The sequence below is a fragment of the Hirundo rustica genome, chromosome 3 (genome assembly GCF_015227805.2).
Source record: "Hirundo rustica isolate bHirRus1 chromosome 3, bHirRus1.pri.v3, whole genome shotgun sequence".
Taxonomy (NCBI): Eukaryota; Metazoa; Chordata; class Aves; order Passeriformes; family Hirundinidae; genus Hirundo; species Hirundo rustica.
This window is the reverse complement of record NC_053452.1, coordinates 83516664-83537408: the sequence shown is the minus strand read 5'-3', so window position 1 is coordinate 83537408 and position 20745 is coordinate 83516664. Positions and strand designations below refer to the sequence as shown.

The 20745-nt window shown below is 35.4% G+C and overlaps 1 protein-coding gene across 3 annotated transcripts in view; it reads right to left on the bottom strand.

The window, feature by feature from the left end:
- Positions 1-995: 995 nt before the first annotated feature.
- The window catches only part of PHIP (pleckstrin homology domain interacting protein), a 106179-nt gene continuing 86429 nt past the window's right edge, over positions 996-20745 (bottom strand). For 2 of the 3 annotated variants that reach the window (XM_040060607.2, XM_040060609.2), the window contains exons 31-40: positions 18708-18828; positions 16962-17087; positions 14924-14996; positions 14477-14527; positions 14038-14187; positions 12411-12563; positions 10218-10381; positions 9463-9743; positions 8954-9115; positions 996-7188 (exon numbers count right to left, since the gene is read on the bottom strand). In XM_040060607.2, coding sequence (XP_039916541.1) covers positions 6542-7188; positions 8954-9115; positions 9463-9743; positions 10218-10381; positions 12411-12563; positions 14038-14187; positions 14477-14527; positions 14924-14996; positions 16962-17087; positions 18708-18828 — 1928 coding nt within the window. In that variant the 3' untranslated portion in view covers positions 996-6541. The remainder of the gene's footprint in view (positions 7189-8953; positions 9116-9462; positions 9744-10217; positions 10382-12410; positions 12564-14037; positions 14188-14476; positions 14528-14923; positions 14997-16961; positions 17088-18707; positions 18829-20745) is intronic. The other variant, XM_040060608.2, reaches the window with a different exon arrangement.

The window sequence follows — 20745 nt, the reverse complement described above, 5'->3', positions numbered from 1 at the left end:
AATACTGGAAATGCACATTTTCCAGAACTACCACCTCCAGGACATAACAGCAGCATTGAAGGAAACATGTCGTATTTTCAGTATTCTTAAATTATTTTCTCCAAGCAGAACACGCCAGTGAGCAAAACTCACATGCCTTGGACAGATTTTTCCTCAACTGCTAAAACAAGTCTTGTTTTTGCCAGACTTCACATGGAGTCTGGAAATCCACAGGGAACTCAATTCATTCCAGTGTGACCACTCCACATTCCCATCGCCCAGAAGCACGCATACCTGCATCTGTGAAGTGAGTGAGGGTCTCTTCCACCATTTCCTTGTATTTCCAGCCAAGGAATGTAAGGAGGAAGAGATCTGATAAAGCAAATAGCATGTGAAATTAAACAGAATCCACATTTCTTTTTTTCTTGCATCTGTTGAACAGAAAAATGTAGATATAAACAAACCAGCCCTGCAGTTTTGTGAAAACATATCCTATGTCGACTTTTCCTTGCATCACCCAGTCAGGGCAGATAGGCTGCAGACCAGTACTCAACAGGCAGGGAGCCAGGGGATTCTCTCTGCTTAAGTGTTTTTAGCTTCTTCTAGAGCTGTTGGGAAGCAGAGATTTCCATAGATTGGACATAGCTCTGGTACAAACAGTTGTCACCTGAACAAGAAAGGCTTCCTGGAGGATTAGAGACAGGTGCCCTGGTGCACATGTGAAAGTGAGCTAAAAGGACTCAACATGGTGTCTTCAGTGCCAGACACTGCTGCCTCCTGAACTGCAGGGCTTAGTAAAAACCGCTACCAAACAGCAAACTGTGTTCTCTATCACAGTGCTCCAGTTCAAATTTTGTCTGTTCCCACTTACCCACGATACCATACAACTAGAAACCACTATTCCATATTCCACAAGGAAGCAAAAGGAGCTCAATTTAGGGAGTTCTGAAAAACACACAGCCAATCATCCCATAGTACAGTAAATTACCAGATAGAAACAAACACTGTTGGACAGCTTAGAAAAACATGTTTTCTATTTATTTAAAAATAAGTTTGTAGTTACTACATTGCAGTGACAGTAATTCTTACACGTACATTCTAGTTTGTATAAAAGGATTCAAAGTATTATGCATCAAAACTAACATAGAAAGTGTCCACATAACAGTAAAGAAATTTCCAATCCATATGTACAAAAAGAAAGGGCACTGTTATCCTGGTGAGATACTTCAGGTTATAACATGATAATCTAGATTTCTGGAAGGAAAAAAGCCTTGATAAAGCTAAAGAATTAAAGTTTTCAAAACTGTTACTCATTACATACAACAGATTTGTGTTTTACATAATTCTGTACAAAATAAGTGAAATTTTTAATCTGAAAATCTGTCAGTTTTAAAATTAACCTTTCTAGGTAATTTACTTGAAGTTGAGCTCCATTCTATACATATTGAAACATTATGACAGAATTTAATTCACACATGATCATTATCCAGTTGTCCACCACACTTCTGCAGTTTTAGTATGGTCCAAAAATGTAACTTCTGTATGGTCTCAATGCATTAGCAAACCAACCCAAGCAGTTATAAGCATAAAATAGTACATGTACATCATACAGTACATGATAGGTACTTCTATTTCTTTCTATTTCTAATTTGTGTGACCTCATTCTTTGTTCTTTCAGTGTGGGAATCCATAGTATACTACTTTCCCTCCCTAAAATGTATTGTTTGCATTATTTGAAGTGAATTTCCTGATGTATTTATCTGCATTAAAAAGGATCCAAATGACTACTTGTCTCACTATGTACCTCCTAAAAGCTAAATTTATTCACCCTTATTTTATTGCAGCATATAAGGTTTCTCTCTAGAGTGCCTTGAGGCTGTTAGAACCTAGGGAAAAGGGGTGGGGGGTAGGTGAGGGGGAAGGAGCTAATCACCTTTTTCTGCAATTTAAGATGTCTTTTAATCGGGCTTTCTGGCATGTTTCCTCCTCTAACACACCGTAAAAATGACATGGCGAATTCCCGCATTAAAATCAGCAGAAACACAAGAGCACCTGGAGGTTAGCTCTGCTTTAAAAGCTACCTGCTGGTTTCCCCCACACATCATAGAAAGTGAGCAAGCTGTATTCACGATTCAAAAACAAGAAGCTACGTAAGCTGTCAATGCCAGATTTGTTATTTGAAACACATTGTCAAACCTTGGCCAGTTTTATGAAATGTAATACGCTTTCTTCTGCATACGAACAAACACGTATATACAGTAATTTACAGGAGAAAACTAACAGCCCTTTTATCAGTTGAATACCTAGGTCCCATAGGAAACCAATCTGTTACAAGAACTTAAGGGATAAAAGAAAATATATACTCATTTCACACAGTTCATTTGTCTTCATTTAGGCTGTAAACAGAAAATGAGCTTTTGCTGTTTCTAGGTGAGGATTCAAAACCCTCTACTTTCTCTATCAGCACTGTAGCAGAGTTATAATTAAATATTTGAAAACACTGTTTACAAAAAGCAAAAGGAAAAACCTTTGACAACCTTTGAAAGCTACTATTTTAGAGTAAGGTAAGGACTCAGGGCACAATGTCAGTATTGTGGTATGGCTATGTTTTGAGTGACCAGCATTGTTAAAATTACCTCAGCAAGATTTACATGCTACAAATAAAATGTGGATGTTCATGAAAGTGAGCTTAAAAACCTCTAACCTCCAATCTAATATACAAATACAGGGTGAAAGGGTCCCATCCAGTTAAGCCTATTGCTTTTATAGAACCAGTCAACTACTTAACATGTGTCTAAATTCAAATTACACCTTAAAGCATTTACTTGTAGTCCTCAATCCAACAAAAGTAAGCAAGATATTTTAAAATGTGGTGTAAAAATTGTAACAAGCTTGAAGTTACTGAATGGACAGACTATTTTTTGTGCTGCATGTAGTCTTTTTTTTGGTAAGACAAAAGTCTCTGGCACAGAATTGGTACTTAAAAATATTTGTACAGCAATACAGTGAATAAGCTGTCTCTACACTAAAATTTATTTTTAGTAGATATTAATATCTATATGTGCTGCATCAGGGTAATTTATCAATTAATAGTTTTACAAATATTAAGTCATAGTAATATTTAACCAACTCAACCTTACAAGTCTATCAACAAACTGATCACAGTTACAAACCGGACACTGTACAAATAAACATCTGTCAGTCTTAATCACAGCAGTCGAATCACCGGAGGAAGACATTTCTCTGTGAAGTTGTATCACTGGTCACTGCCGAGTGACAAAGAGCTCGAGTTCAATATTGACAATAATAATGAACACTACAGTGGCAAAATTTCAGTTCAGTTCCCAGAGAACACACTAACAACAGAAACAAAGTGGCTAAAGAGTTGTTAAGTATGTAGGCACAGGTACAATGATTCCTGTTAAACATTCAGAGCACACTTATGACAGAAGCAGAAGTATTTCCTCATTGGTAGTTAAAGAGCACGCTGTTATCGAGATACCACTCAGCAGCAAATACCAATTTTAACGTTTCCCAGTATAGCATAGAAATACCAGAACAGTATCCTCATATCCATATCAAATATAAACTAATTTAATGAATAAAACGGAGTTAATTGCTGCCAGATCATTTGCATGTATGTGACTATGAAGCTATGTTATTTACAATGCAAATGTAAAACAAGCACATGAGGTTTTGATACTCCATTTTCTGAACCAGTTGTTAGGTACTTCAGATGGCATTATAAAACATGCACATAACTATAGTTCTTAAATTATTTCAGAACACTGACCAATAGTTTATTGCTCACATTTCAAAAACCTAAGACTCTGTAATCAAAAGCTCTTTTTCTGTATTGATACAGTATCTCACAACCACCTCGAATAATAAATTTTTCCCCAACCAAAATACAGTCTGATGGTGACTAGTCTCATAAATAAAGTTTGCAACCTAGTGAAATTAAATTATAAAAAATATAACTTTTAAATAAATCTGGTATTAATTTCTAATAAATTTCTAGCATTGCTTCTATAAAAAATTGACCCAAATTATCCACAGTTTATTTTTAAAGGAAAAACATTAATGTGTCTAATAAAAATCAAAAACTTACTGGCTAAAGTCACCGATATTACTGGCTGGGAAGCAGTACCCATGTTCTGCAGGTAAGGCCATTTATCCTCATAAAATTAAGATGTACAATCATCTACCTACTGTTAAGGGAATGCAGATTATTTCAGTCTCCAAAACTTACACACAAGGTATTTTTGATATATAAATATATACATAAACATGCCATATAAAACATTATTACAAACAGAGTAAATACAGAAGATGAATTTTAGATATAATCTATTTTATATATTACAATGCAGATAACATCAGGAAATTACACATTTTCAAATGATTGCCTTCATCAGTGAAATTTGACAAAATTAACAAGTAGAATCATTCAGTTTTGAATTGTGAAGCTGTATTGCAGCTGTACAAATGTAGCTTGTTATCTTACCACATGTTTAGTGACTCCATTTTAATCAGATGATAAAGAAATTCTTGTTAGAAAAAATAAATATGCCAACAAATCAAATACAAACTAATCCCTGGCCCTCAAATTCAAATCCATAACAATTCAAAGAGGATCTGGAAAATATCTCAGCCTTTTTTTGTAGCAAAATGAACTACCTAAAACTAGGTATGGTGGATACTAATCTGCTATCCACAGTAGCATATTTCTATTACCCTTGGTGGCAAATACCAATATTCTTTGTTCAAACTTTTAGGCTTTTTTTTTGTAAGAAAATAAAGAGTGAAGAATTAGGCCTCAAATACATATACAGAATCTGTGCAAATTTAGGGTCTTAATTCTGCATGTCCTCCCTTCCAGACACTGCAGATAATGTGTAAAAACAACAACAGAAAAAGTATAACCAGAAAATTTTGGTTACATTTTTGTACCATACCAGATCTCAGTAAATACCACTACTTATGTATTTTTTCCCTTGAAACTGGACAATACTCTTTTTTTGAGTGATAGAAAATGGTATTAAGGTTTGTTTGTAAAGGTATAAAATAACTAAATGTACCATAAACAAATAAATAACTGCTTTTCTTTTCCAGAGCAGTACATATAACAATACATTCCCCTAAGTCATATAGTTATCATTTACAATAGACAACTTAATTTTAGTAAGGATGCAGGAAATAATAGAATACAAGGCACAATCATTAAATGGATTTTTTCTTTACGGTGTATATTGACAAATGTCAGCGTGATATACCATAAAAAGTGCAGAAAAACACAATGTGCAATGAGACCACTGTATAAAACATGATTGCATAAAAAGTGATTTGGCCTTTTAACCCTAATAATTGAAAATAACCAATCTTCCCCTTAAAATTAAACTATAAAGTATGACATTTTAAAATTTTTAATTCTAGTGCTATCTAAAAAATCCTGAAAAAAATTTATACCTGGGTAATATTTTAGACATATGTGTTTATGTATATATTAATATATACACATACACTATTCTTTGTAGGTCATTTCAGCCTCTTAAGCATGTCTAAAGTTGTAGAAACAACAATCAATCTGGATCAGAAAGTAAACATCATAATTCCATACATGTCCTGTAATTTCCTTGAATCCTTTAACCAATTATACATTTAGACTAAAACATCTCTGTCAAAGGACCCCACCAGTGCATTATTTTCTACCAGAAGTACCAAAAAGGATACATTTCAGAACAATGTTAACAACTTGCTATTTAAAACAAGACACAGCTTTTATCACTGCAAATGGTATGCTGTACTGACACTCAAAAAGAAAAACAGGTTTTCCACTGCACTGATTCTCAGTCTTTGGCACAATAAACAGAGATTTAGTGATTGATACAAGAATCAAGGTCTGAAAAATTAGACATTAGTCAAACTTTTTCCAATGTGGATATATATATTTGTGATTACGTTTTTGCTATGTTTGGCAGAACTTGGATAATGGCCTGTGTGTGCTAGGCTTCTTTTGCAGCTGAACGTTCCATCACAACTGAAATTAAACATTTTCAGATTAGCAAAGTTTGGTATTGTATTATTTAATAGAAATGCAAGTGAATTTACTGCCACTTTTTGCCAAAGTCTGCCTTCCTAGGCGACTTGACTTTACGATCAAAGCGTACCTTGCTTGGTCAAAAATAGATATCTGTTTTCAATTTGTGGCAATTAAAAGTTCTATTACCTTTTTTCAGTTGTGTAGAGATATTACATACTACTTGAGCAGAGTAGCTCTGAACTCTGTACGTCAGTCAGAAATTGCTTCTATTATTCTCAACTGTGAACAAAATGACTGTTGAAATGTATAACCTATTTGGAGGGCAATAAATAGCAAAAGTTTAAAATATATATTTCTTTCAAAGAATGTTCTTTCAGTTTATCATTTTGCTAAATTTTTCTCCCCAAATCAGAACATACTCTTCTAACCCATAATAGCAGCAGGGAAGCAGAAGTCTGTTCTGCTGTTCCTTAACTGTACCTGCTTCATAGCATTCTGAAGTAAAACCCTTGGTAAAAATTACCAACCAATTAAATTAGCTTTTGCTTTCTCAGTCAACTTTCGGACTCTGCCTCTGCTTGAAGTTCCAAAAGTTAAGGAGGTGTCTTCAAACAATAGCTGCCTTTGCTCCTCCTCAGAGTCATCTTCATTGTAAAAGGCTGTCCTCCTACCCTGGTTTCTAGTTCTCATGTGAGGTTCAGAATCTTTAAGCTCTTCAGAACTCTCCTCCATAGGCTCGTGTGTCTTTTTCCTCCTGCTTCTTGTTTGCATTTTAACATTTGCAGGAACTAAGAGGTCTGAGCCTGGCTGGCAGCTCTTTATCTTCCTTTTTGGCTTTCTACCCCCTCGGCCTTTTTTTTGTAGCAAGTCTTCCTTCACATTATTTTCAGAAAGAGAATTGCATGCAGTAGAAACAGAGGCTTCCTCCGGTACATCCCTTGCGGTCTGGATTGTATTCTGCTCCGCAACCTTTTGCTGTTCAACAATTTGTAGCTTTTTTGGTTTCCTGCCTCTTTTCTTGTGCACCACCACTTCACAGCTGCTGTTATTAGTCTCCACCTTGGGTTTCCGTCCAGGACCTCTTTTAACTGGAGGTTTCAAAGGCTGTCCTCCATGTCCATTTACCTGAATGCTTCCTGATGCCAAAGCATTATTCTTGCAATCTGCTGTAAAGAAATGGTACAGAAATGTACACGTCACATAACAGATTTGCATTTACATTCATTTTCACGCTGCCTTAATAAAATCTCTTACTAAAATATCTAAATGGATTCACAGTGATTGCCAATCTGTCAAAATCTAAGAAACCCAAAGTTGAGCTTAGAGAGTTTCATTCTAGTATGGAATGAGGACTAACTTCTAGTTGGATTTAGCACATGGTAGCTGCAAGGGAAAAAAACAACAACCCAAGGAACAAAAAAAAGCCAGGAAAAATGCAGGGGCAAAAAAAGAAGGGAAAAAAGGGAACAGCTGAAGAGGTTTTCTCAGATGATACAACATCAGTGGACAAAACTCCTATTTTGTATCTGCAACAGCAAGAGGTTCCTCAAGAAGCATTACTGCAAGGATTGGGAATGCTTCACAGTTAGTCATCTCTGGAGAAATAAAAATTTTCTTCCAACCCAAGGTAGTGTCTTTTGTATCAAATTTGTACAGATTTCTCACACTAACAGACAGCAGAGTTACTTGCTTGGAGACTTTTACAGGGTATGAGTTTTCATTACGTGAGGAGGGGCATGTGACCTCTTAAGAAGATGTTCTGACACCACAGCCCTTGCCTAAAATATGGCCCAGAACAGGCTCATATCCAGCACGGTAGTTCCTGCAGCCCTTTGATGACACACCCACGCACAGCTTCTGGAGTGTTTGAAGGCGCGCCATCACGCATGGAAAGCACAGGCCTCCCCCCCTGTGCTACGAGTGGATGCAGAGACAGGACCGTGTCAACAACACTGAGAAACCCATGACCCGACCAAACATCCCAACTGTAACAGCTGCACATTCAGCCGTGCAAAGTGGGAACAGTCAGGGCCTTTGTGGGAAAGCTTACAAGCAGTGGACAGATGATTCAACTTATCAGACCACAAGCTACTTTTTCAGAAACATGGATGAGTAAGAAAGAACTCCTTGGTGAGAGGACTACAAGTAGGCAGATTAATTAGATGGGACCCAATTTGCAGACTACTGTGTCACCATTTTCAGAGAAAAAATGTTTAGTGGATCTACCTGCTTCAAGCATCTTCCTAATAGTTCAAAGCTCCTTCATAAACAGGAAAGCTTTCTGACTGGGAGACCTTATTTCAGCCTCGACAGAAGCTTTGAATTTTAAAGTATTCTGACATCAAAAGACCAAGCAAGCTCACTCAGATTTCATGAACTAGGTCTGGGCAGGCCATTCAAATATACTAAACAGAAGCAGTGAACACTGCATAGTTTTGGGGGGTTTTTTGCTGTACCAAAAAATGAAAGAACTAATTTGCAGCTGGGGTCCTCTGATCCTTATGTTTGTTGCTGCAGAGAATGTTATCACAGTCAGTGTTACTGACCCAAATATAACCTACAGAAGTTTTATGTGATTAAACACACAGGATTTAAAGTGTGACCATGCAGAAGACTGCTTTAGAATTCAGGAACTTTTAACATCACGTTTTTAATAATTTAAATTAAGGTACACATATGTTAACACCTCAAAATTATCTAGACAACAGTTATCACACCATGGAAATGGTGTTAATAGTAGTCAAAACCATGCTAATTCATCAAGAAGGAAACTAATGGTGACTGAGCTGCTCCATTAGATTTCCTTATTCTGCTAAATTGTAATGTATTCAACTTTCCCTACCCCCAAATTACCACAACTCAAGCACAACACTACAGTTATTATATCAATAACTCTGAGGGTACAGAGGAAGTTCCAGAGAAATTTGGTACCTTGTGGATTAACAGTGGAAGATTTTACTTTGCGCTTGATTGGCTTCTCTTTCTCGGGATTTTCTCTCGTGGAGTTATTCCTAGTGTTATGACTGCAATCAGATGGAGTAGGGGTTGATACAATATTCTGGTTCTTGGAATGTTTGGTTGAATTCTCCAGCACTAGAAGGATAAATAGAAAAAAAATTATCAAGTCAAGTAGTTTGTACTACATTCAGTCTTGTTGAGCTAAAACAGAACTTGTGTTCTGCTGCAAACAATTTGAGTCAGTGATCCAAAAGGGAGAAAGCTTCCTAGATAAAAACAACATAGCCTAACTTGTTCAATTTTCCTCTGAAGAGCTTCAAAGGCCCATCAGCTTGAAAACAGAACCGGTCTTAAATAAGAGAAATACATTAGATTTCCAAAGAGCCAGTTTTATCTTTAAAAACATTCATGGCCTAATTTAAAAAAAAACCAAAACAAAACCAAAACAAAACCAAAACAAAACCAAAACTACCCCAACTTGCCTGATTTTCCTGACCCTGCAGTAGTATTAGGCTTTGCAATTAAAGGCTTTATAGTTAAAGGCTTTGCTCCTGAAGAAGTAGATGGTTGCTCTGTAACAGCCACATCCGTTATCCCCCTATTGCTTCGCGTCCGCACAAGGGAGGAGGCCTCAGCGGCTTTCCCATTCATCTGAGGCAGAGCGTGTCTCAGTGCTGTCGATCGTGCAGGTGCAGAAGATGATGAAGTGGCAGAAGTTTCTGCCTTCAGCGGAGGTTTTATTAATCTCCTCTTCCTTTCAGGGCTGCAAAAGGAGTAACAATTTGTATCCTAGATGACCACCTTGTCATTTTACAGGAATAAATAAAATTAAATGCTAGTGTCTGAGATCGTGGGAGTAAAACAATCACCTCTGCATGAAGTATGTTAAAAATATGGCATTTACTGTGGAAATTCATGTAAGTTGTGAGCTTCTGGAAAGTGAATCTTTACAATAAATACTGTAGTTATATGACAAAGCATGATGCCATCACTATCCTAACGATGCTGTTTTACTGTACACATTTAGCAGTTATTTGAATTTTAAGCACTTACACTAGGATAGCTCTAAGTAAAGTTTAAAACTCTTCCACATCATAGGGACTTGCATGTCAAAGCTACCATTCTGTAATATAGGGAATAGTAAAGGAAGTATTAAGAAAAAAATACACTAAGTTTATTGTTTAGGTATGTCAAAATTTCACAGCATTTTGTGAATATTGTAAAGGAATTAATGTACCTGGATGCAACACTACTGGAAACTGAGCTGCTTCTACTTCTTTTTTTCCTTCGTTTCTTTATTGTATTCCTTTTATGAAAGCGTAGGGCAGATTTATAATCTGATAAAATAGAACTTATGTGTTCTTCAAAGAAAGCAGAAAGGCGCAAGCTCATGCTGTAGATCTAAAAAAGAAAAGCCAGTAAACAAGTTTTATACTTCTCCAAAGCATCCTTTTACTTATTTATCACCAAACAATAGCTAGAAAAGTAAAAAGTGATTAATATAGAAATGTTTTAGGGAAATTTACAATCTGCCTCAACAAATATATGTTAACCCATGTGTTTGCTTTAACTATTTTCATGGTTTTGAAAAGCGTTATCACAACTGAAGATGACATGGAAAAGGAAAAAATGGAAAAGCCAGTTTTTCAATTGCCTTTCTAGAATGTATCCCTTTCTAGTTCCAACAGAAATCACAAAGAGAGATCCTTAATGCAATTTTAGTGTAACATACCTAAGGTCAAGAAATCTTATTTTCTGCTCTATTAAGTTGCATCCTTATATCCTATATTTGAACATCAGTCTATTCCTTTCATAGATGAATTGATACTACAAGGACTGCAACAGGTACAATAAATGTATTAGAATTATATAGGTGCACTTTTATCCCCATCTCTAGACTTGGATGATTTACGCAGACTTCCAAATTCAGTTTAGATCACGAGTAATTATTTGAGCACAGTTGCTATTAATTCTAGAAACAGAAAAAAACCACCCAAGTGACCTATCTAGGTAGTCTGAGGAGACACAGCACCTTCTATGAAACACTAAGGCAATACTGAACCAGTTCCTACTTAATGACACACCAAACCATCTGAGCGCCATACTCGATAGGTTTGGCAGATTCTGCACGTGTTACTGGAGATGGCATGCAAGGGAATGTGTGTCTGATGTGCCAAGCTAAAAAAAAAAGCTGATGACTTCAGGTTTACTGTTCAAGGAAAACATCAGTGACATCAATTTACTCTTCAAATGAGCATCAGTGACATAAAGTAAGATGCTAATATAAGTGCCTGACAATAAAAACATCACATGTTGCATGCACTGAAAGCACACAGATTCTAGAATATTAAAACTCTTGGCATAAGAACCTTCTACTTCTGAGTAAAACAAAAAGACAAATTTATTACTAAACTATTCTGTTTGGAAGAAATACAAAAGAAATGAAAGTATCAAAAGAATCTATAAAACCACACAAAGCTGAAGATAATGTCAGGTATGATGAGATCAAGGAGAGAAAGAAAAACCACAAAATAATCCAGACCTGCCCCAAAAGCCCTGTCATTTGCTGCTACTAAAAGAGTAATTCAGTAATTCCTTTATGGGCAGCCTCAGCAGTGAATGGGCCTGTCTGCTACTGATTGGAGACTAATCACTGATCCTGCTAGTCACCTACTAAGAAATTTGTGTCCAAGTCTTAAAAAAATGAAGTCCTAATGATTAACTTGCTATTTTGAACAGCCAAACATAAAAGCTGTTAATAATTCTGGTCTTAAAACCCAACAGATATTAGTAGAAGAAAAGCTACACAGAAGCCTTGAACCCATGTAAACATGCATCTATAATTTAACTGCTATCAGATATGTACCTACTACTAGCAGGACATTTCACTATGAATAGTTTTGTAAGCTGACACTTTATGTAAACTGTTCTCTTTCCCAGAAATGCTAAGAGCTTCATTACAATCCTACTGCATAGTGGTGGAACAGCGCAGAATTTCAACATCCTCTGCTGTCTGGATATTTCAGTTTGGGGCAGCCTTCCCAGTGGAGGGACTCCCTGTGTTTTTGCTTTGAAAATCTGGTTTCTTCCCCAAAATATCAGTTAAATTTCACTATTGTACTCATAATCCTGCTTCTACAGAACTTTTCTTCCATGTGGTTTTCCCTTTAGAGCCACTTTCTAATATTCACATTCAAAACACACATGCGGAACATCAGAACTTTTGGGATTTAAAGAGCACACATTCCTTTCCCTTCAAATACAAAGCTGTAATAGTTTCTCAGAAATATTTACATTTTAACATCAGAAATAATTAGACTTGTTTTCTAAAAGCAATCAAATTACACTTTCTCTCTGCTTTTTCAGTCCTATAATTTTCAGATGTAAGTGTTCTTTCAAACAACAGCAATGTAAAACAATAAAATCTTACCCTCGATCTTTTACTTGGTGTGTAGGCCTTGGAATTGCTGAAAATAAGTCTCACATCTTTACATAACTCCATTGGTGACTCGTAGTTGCCAGCTTCCAGTGTTTCTCTAACAGTAGCAAAGTCCATAGGAGTGTCAATAATATCTCTATAATCCTGTTTAGAAATAGCAAAGCAATTTATTACAATTTTCCCCCAAGCCTCAATGTATCATTTTCATTAGGATGAGTCTGATAAACCTGTTTAATCAAAATGTCCTCTTAAAATAGGTATGGAAGACTGCTGAAGACTGACTTGCCCCTTTCCACTACCATACAACGTACCTCCCTTGCAGACATACTCAGCAGAGTCAAGGTTAGAAGTTAACTGATAGATGATTTAATTCATTTTATAAACTGATTTACTGAAATGCCGAGCTCAGAATTTTGTGTCCTAAGGGTTGCATTACTGACACACTCACATGAAGATAACAGTGATATGAAAAGTGTGACTACAAGCCTTCTGGATGGCTCATCAGCTCAAATTTTGGACTAAGACTAATACTGTTCTTACATATTAGCTTTAAAATATGAAGTTTGAACACTTGAACCTGATCAGAGGCATATAACATCCTTTCTGAAACCTGAGCAGTTTCCCAGAGACCTGATAATTTACGAATGTAATGAAGTATTAAAAACTCCACAGGTTTAGGCAGGACGGAATTCAAGCCAGTGACAGAAAAAAATTTTTCCAGGCTATGGAAGAAACAGAGACATGTCCATACAAGAACAAGAAAGAGCTTAAATACCAAATTTAACCAAAAAGTTTAAGTTAATCTATCAGAGCAAACAGAACCTGCAGGAGCGCCTCTGCATGTTAAACAGGCTTGTGACACCAGAGAGTAGTGTGTTTCACACCTAAGCCTAGTAGAGTGCTCTCTATCAGCTCATTTGAGGATCTCAAACACATAGGGCACTTGTAGTGGGCCACAGCATAAAGTTTAGGTTACTTCAAAAATAATGGTACCCAGTGGCTCCAGAAGTGTCAAGACAGATCTACTAATGACTTCTGAAAGAGAAGCATTTCTTTTCTCTAATAGAGACAGTTAATTTCGCCCAAGTTAATCACCCTGGAGTGATATTTTAAAGAACTTAAGATATGCTAGAAGGAAAGCAAGCAAAATCTTTGCTTTATTACTTAAAGTTTTCATATAATCTTACTTTTAGTTTTTATACTATGAAACAAAACCCACGATCCTTGACAATGCATCACATTCAATAACCAAACATATGCATTTCATATATATGACCATTTTTCAATCAGAAAAGGAAAAACATCTTAATTGCAAAAGCTGTAATTTACTTTAAAAGCTGTAATTTACTTAATAACATAAGCATCCCTGAATATGAAATATTTTCCAACAAAAGTATCTGAGAGAGCAAAGAAGTTATTATTTGTTTTGAAATTAGTTGAAAAAACAGTTAACATTATTAAACAAGTGATGATGAAGTGCTGAAAAGAATTCTGTCACTACAGCTGCCTGAAGTTTCAATTGAAAGAACTGAAAAAATGGTCAAAGTTAAAAAAACCCAAACCAACCCACCACTTAACAATTGGATTGTAACCAGTCATCTTGTTCTAAAATACTCACTGGGTACTCAAGAAGATCCACTGGCTGTCGAAATGGTTCAGAGTCTTCACACTGAAAAATGAGATTCAGCAGCTCCTGGCATTGCTTCTTCCACGACTGAATGTCATATGACTGAGCCCTATTACGTAGCCGCCGCTTCGGCTGATGATCCTGAAATGACAATATTGCCTTTAATATTGTATATTAAATAAACTAGCTGCTTTTACAAAATCTAATGGAAAAGTTACCCCCCAGGATATAAATGGATTCACAACATGCAGCAGCACAGAAAAATACTTTTACGTTGAGCAGCACAGTAGAACACATCACTAAGTTCAAAACTTCTAAAAAGCTGACATTTCACAATACTAGAAATGTTTCAGTTTTACATTCCATTATTTACAAATAGATTTAAGCAACTGTAGCATTAAAAATACAAATTAAATTTAAAAACATTTACCTTTCTTTTTCTAGTGGAAGTCCCTGGCACATTTGTGTCTTTCTCTTCTTCCTTTGAGCAAGATAATGAGTCACATAAAAAGGTTAAAAAATATAAGCATATATGAGTAGGCAAGTTCTTTTATACTTCATACTTAAAATTGTAGTCTTTACAGTCCTAGTCCCGCCCCTCTGAGAAGCATTTCACGTGACTGTGAAATTTTGAGAACCTCTCAGAAGTCTAAGCAGCACCCTCCAGCAAACTATTAAAGCTCTCTGCACTAAAGGAAGAGAGGAGGCTGCATTTTCACTCAGTTTCCCAGCTGACTAGAAGAAACATTGTACTGACAGAGAAGTACATTCCACTTCCCAGCAGTGACTGAAACCAGGACTTTGGTCTTCCACAGGTCAGACAGCAGTATTGTTTCTCCAGTGTATCAGTGCCAATGCCCAAGACACAACCACTTACCTCATCAGAGTCAGACAACACTTTCTTCTTCATTGCATTGTATAATGGAATTATGTCATAGCAGCTCTGGTCCCTGTAAAAATGAACACAAGCTAACATTTATTTTCTATCACCACCTGTGGAATGAAATGTAATTTGCTTAGGAAAAGGAAAATATTTATGAAGCCATTCCCAAATGAAATGAGAATGTGTTTAGTGCTATATGAATACTAAGAGAACTGAAGTAATAAGTCAAGCTAACCATCTGCTCAAAAAGCTGTAAAATATAGATTACTTAACAGTGTGAATGTTTTAAAACTAAAAATCATAATCCTTTACCAGGCATTTGTCAGCATCAGAAAAATCTAATCCTATACTACATTAAAGATTTTATGCCCATCTAGCTTTGTAAGGAGCATTACAGTAAATTTATTGTACAAAACTGCAATTTAATAATTTCATTTAGCACCCACAATGTGGTGCATTTGAAATGCAAGTGTGTAAGGACTAACACTGTTATTGTGTAAACCTGCATAATTAAATCAGCAAAACACACTGATCTTCAATTCTTGATTAATATATAAAGCTCCTCTACAAAGGAAAGCTCAAAGGTGTTCTACTATGTAGCAATACAAACCACTGGGAAGAAAAGTGGTTTGTAACACTTTTACTACTTGTAACTGTAAACACTCAGCAACTCCACACTGGAATCAGAGGCTGTAATACAGGCTACTGCCATTACCACTAGAACAGCTGTGAGAGAAGGTGAAAAAAGATAAACTAACTGAAACACCCACCCCCCATTTTCAGCTCTTTGAGATACTCAGGTAACTTAAGAAACTAAGATTCTCAGAGGCATCTAGACATTTCATTCTCATTAGAACCATGGGCTTTACTTTCCATTGTCTAGGCCTTCTACCTTACAGCTACAACCATAAAAATAAAGTCTGGGCTTTACATGAATTTCTAGTTCACTTAAATTAGTATATTAATAGACTCAAGCTATAGGCCATTATTAAATAAGAATATCCAGGAATATCCATTAATTCAGCTAAGCCAATTAAAAACATACACTTTGAAAAACTGAGCTACATACACTTTGAAAAACCCTGAGCTGCTTAATTAATCAGAAAAGAAAACATGTAGGACAAAGATGTTAAAGAACAAAATTAGTAACAGAAAAGCCCTTTAGAGAAATATCTGTTCCTAATGGTGTATATTTCACTAAAACTTTTAACATCCAAAGCAGTTAAGTGTTACACTCTCCAGAAAATATCAGAAATCACAGGCACTGAAGAAATTGAAGATTTATTTATGGGGTCAGAGTCCTAGATTTCCAAATACTAAGCAGAGTTCTAACATTTTTTTAAGAACACTCAAAATAAAAAATAACTAGGGTCAATTTAATATTGACAAACAAAATCAATACAAATGTCACAATTTTTGTTGAACTAATGAAGTATCTTGTTGTGTGTACAAGGTGGAAACAGCAGCGCTCATTGTGTACAGGTAAACCAAGGCAGTGGACACAGTAAGTTCTTATAAACTTCAGGTCACTTGACTGAAAAATCTTAAATGTTTGTCATTGAGTTTGTCTATAGATAATAACAGAATGTTTGAAAGATAGCTACAAATCCAGTCAATTACGAAGTCTTTAATTTTTTCTTTGCATACATATAAAACATCACTTTCAAACCTATTATAAATTATTATCTAGATTTTAGAATTATGTTAACATAGCAAGGATTCAAACTCAAAATTAGAACTCCTAACTTACCAATGAATATCTCTGTAACTCCATGAAGATACTCAAACCCATTTTTATCATTTAGGAAGAAGTCTCTCAAAATAATGCCAATCTATGCTACTCAATGTCTTACAGAACTTGTTTTGCAAACTTATGAATTTTTTGTCAACATAAGCTCTATTCTTTTCTGCCCCAACAGCAGACAAGAGGTTTATTTAAAGTGCAGAACTATCTTACTTTAAAATTCAGATCTAAAAAAGCTCTTAGCTTGGTAAGAGATAGGAATAACAACAGACCTACTAAGCAACTCACTTTATGAAGTGTAGCAAAAGATCTGTGACAAATTTGGCAGCTTTGACAATAGGACTTCCAGGTTCATTAAATGTGCGAGTATTGTGCTCGATGTACCGGACTTCCCACATTAACGAAGAAAGGCGCCTGTATCAAAACAGTTGGAGGAAAAGAAAAGGAAAAAGAAATAAGGACAATTTCTAGCTATGTATATGAACAGAGGAAGAAAACATTACCATCCTTCTTCTCATTCACTGTTGGTTTCCATTACATCAGAACATGTGAACACTGGATATGCTGCCCTAAGTGACCAGCAGCAGGCAGCTCCCTCTGGCTTCCCATTCTCCTGTTACATTCTGTGGTAATCTATACAAATAGTTTTAAGAACATACAGCTGACACCCCTGAGGAAAACTCAGCTGTGACACTTAACTTTTATTATTCCTTTATGATATATATATGACCCATCCTACATTGCCTTTGAACTCGGTTGAGAATTAACAAAACAGTAATAAAACTGTTTTAGAGTATACCTTTTTCTGACAGACAGAAATCAGGTTTTCCCCTGATTTAATAACCTAGGTATAGAATAGCCACATTATAAAAAATTATGCACAAAACAGAATAACAGAAAAAAATAGATCCAAATCTAAAAAAAATATAAAATAAAAAGATAGTAAAGACTCTGACAGCATAGAAGTTACAGTTTTAAGGTAAGCCTCATGAAAAACTACCAAAAATCAGAAGTGATCTAAACAATCCACTAAATGTAAAAATCACTAAAAAGCACAATGGAGTGTGGTTGCTTATTACCTAACTAGGCTTCAGCAATATTACAAACTAAAAAAGCCCAAATTATTGAAGTTGTGTTGATTACCAAAAATAATTTCTTACTGTTTTGACAAGAGAAACAAAATCCAGCAAAAAGTTCTCTCCATCTGACAGCAAAGCAGCGCATTACAGAAGAGAAAGCTGGATTATCTCATACTATACAATAAACATGGAATTCAATATTGCAATAGAATCACAAAAAGCAGGGGTACCTTTCTAAAAATGAAAAAGCAAATGTAGTTTAGAATTCAATCTTCATTTAGCATCTATAAAGCATTAAAAATGAACATTGAAATTTGGCCCAAAACAAAATCTTATCCATATTTATTCAAAAGAAACTAAAGCGACACTGATTTTAAAATGAGAAATAGAACAAGAACTCAAGGAAACTGAAGAAATTTGAAGAACTATACTCCTATACAGATATTTACTTAACAAACAAACAAACCACAGCAATTGCAATCAGTTTAGAAAAACATCAAAACAGTATCAAAAAGTATAAACTTATTTTTGTTGCTGTACAACAACTCAGAAGTTCTGTGAAGCTGCTTAAGTGATGCAAGAATATTTTTTAAAACATACTAGGACAAAAAAACACTTGAGTTCTTTTTAAGGTTTCTCTTATTAAAATTATTTTTAAAGTACTTTAAAAAAATTACAAAGTGGAAACTTAATCCTTTGGACCAAAAGTCACTTTACTAACCCTGCAATTTGAATCTCACATGGAACAAGTCATTTGCATAATCAGGAATTTGAATGCCATGTAGTTCTAAAATACATTTTGGAGATGTTAAATCCTTTTTTGAGTTTTAGAAAATGAAAGAAAGTGAAAGCACACACTTGTGCCCACTTCCTAGTTTGGTATGACAAGACAAAAGCTATCAAAAATACAGCTGCTGGTAGATCAGTCACAGCAGAACTGAGACTTGGGTCTAACCTGTAAAATCGGCTTTCCAGTCTTTGCTTAATGGTACTGAGGTCTGTGGGATATGCCACAACAGTGCAATACATTGGGTAAGCTTGAAGATCCACTGGTGCCACAAATGCAGAAGCAATATCTAGAGAAAAACAAAACAAACCACAAAAGCCCCGGTGTTATGTACCACAAAGTTCCATAGCAGTTTCAAGATTCATCCCCCTGCAACATCAGCTACTTCTTCATGTTTGAAATGCACAGCAGTTTCCCAAAAATAACAGTAACTACTCTAGATATTCCAAATGGTTTCTGATATTCTATTTAGAGTGCTTGCTGAGGTGTGTGCTGTACATCCCATTGCTGCAGTGACTGGGTGCCCATTCTGTTATGCCTGAAGCACCACAGTCCCCAAAGGCACAGCAAGTGCACATTTGAAATAAACACATTTGAAAAGTATAAAAATTATACACAGATGAAGGCATGCAATTCAGTATCGTTATTTACATCACAGGCTCATTTCATTTCACTTTATATTGCCACTCTCATATCTTCAAACAAAGCAATACATTAAATTCCTGCTATAAAAGTTACAGTGCTATTTCAGCCTCGGTAAGATGTGGGTAAATTCGACACTCAAAGCAAAACAGAAACACTCTCTCCTGTCCCTACCTAAAAGCAAAGAAGCCTTCCAAAACAAATCCAATACAGTGCCAGAGGACTGCTGAGCAACGTAAATCTGTGCACCTAAAAAACGTTGCTTTTTCCTTCCTGCACTTAGAATTATCATGAGGGCTTAGACACATCATTCTAACATATTATATCTCAAGGAAAAATATTGCAATACAAAACAAAACAAATCACCTTTAAAAGTCTCCAAAGTCTTTAAAAACATAAAATATGGTGCTGCTAAAAAGACTGCTCTTCTAAAAGCTTTTTACATATTCTTTTGAATGTTCTAGCAACTGCTACTTTGTACCAATATGCACCATACCTGTTACAGACAAATCCCAAATGAAGTGGTCTGCCATACACCATTAATGCAAAATGTAAAAACATTATTCTTAGATGACACAGCAAAACCAGCTCAAATTTCATTTCCTCACTTTTTTTTTTTTTTTTAAATAAATGTCTAATTTTTTCTACTACACTGTACAAATAATTCCTTTGTTTAGGGATCAAAGGGAGCCTTCTTATGTAGTATGTCATCAAAGAAACCATATGGAATATACAGGTAATCAGAATGATTTCAAGAGTGAAGAGGTTTTTGGCTTTTTTTGAAACGTAAATCTTGCCTTGCATTAAGTACTTCAAAAATCAGTTAAACAAAGTATCTGTAACTTTTATATTTAAGGCATGACCAGCTGTTTGCCCAAAACCCAAGACTGCTGACTGAACTCCTTTTGATCCCCATCAAGACATACAGAAGGCTTATAATTCAGCCTGTGTTTACTGACAGATCTCCATCCAGACATCCATCTCTGAGCAGGTAAATTTTGCAGCGATGCATTAAGCATTTTAACAATTACTTTTTCAGAAGCTGCCTGTAAAGAATTATTGCTCCAAATAGCAAGTAGCTTTCCTAAGATAAAGCAATTACTTTTCCCTCAACATTTTGCATAATTAAGGAAATGTGGGGAAGAAATTAGGAATTAGGAAAGGCTAATACAGGGAAAATCCACACATAGATATTCATTACCTAAGTAAGTCTATTCTTTAATTTCTTCCCCGCATCTGTCCATCAATTAGTTAATATACACTTAATCATAAAGGTTTTAATTTTAACCCCAACATGAGTATCTGGTAGCTAAAGTTAAAAAATCAAGTACTTGCTTTTACCATATAAAGCCCAAACCCCTACCCCTAGCATATGCTAAATTATCTACCAAAAAAGCAAGTTACCTTGGGAAAAAGGAAAAAAATTAGGTTTCATAAGTACTCACTATAAAAATAAGCTCTAAAAATGTTTAATGAGAAAGTTTTGTTCCAGTTAACCAATAGGTTAAATGTATATTTTATCACATTCATTTTGGTAATTTCAGAAATGCACATGAGCACAGTC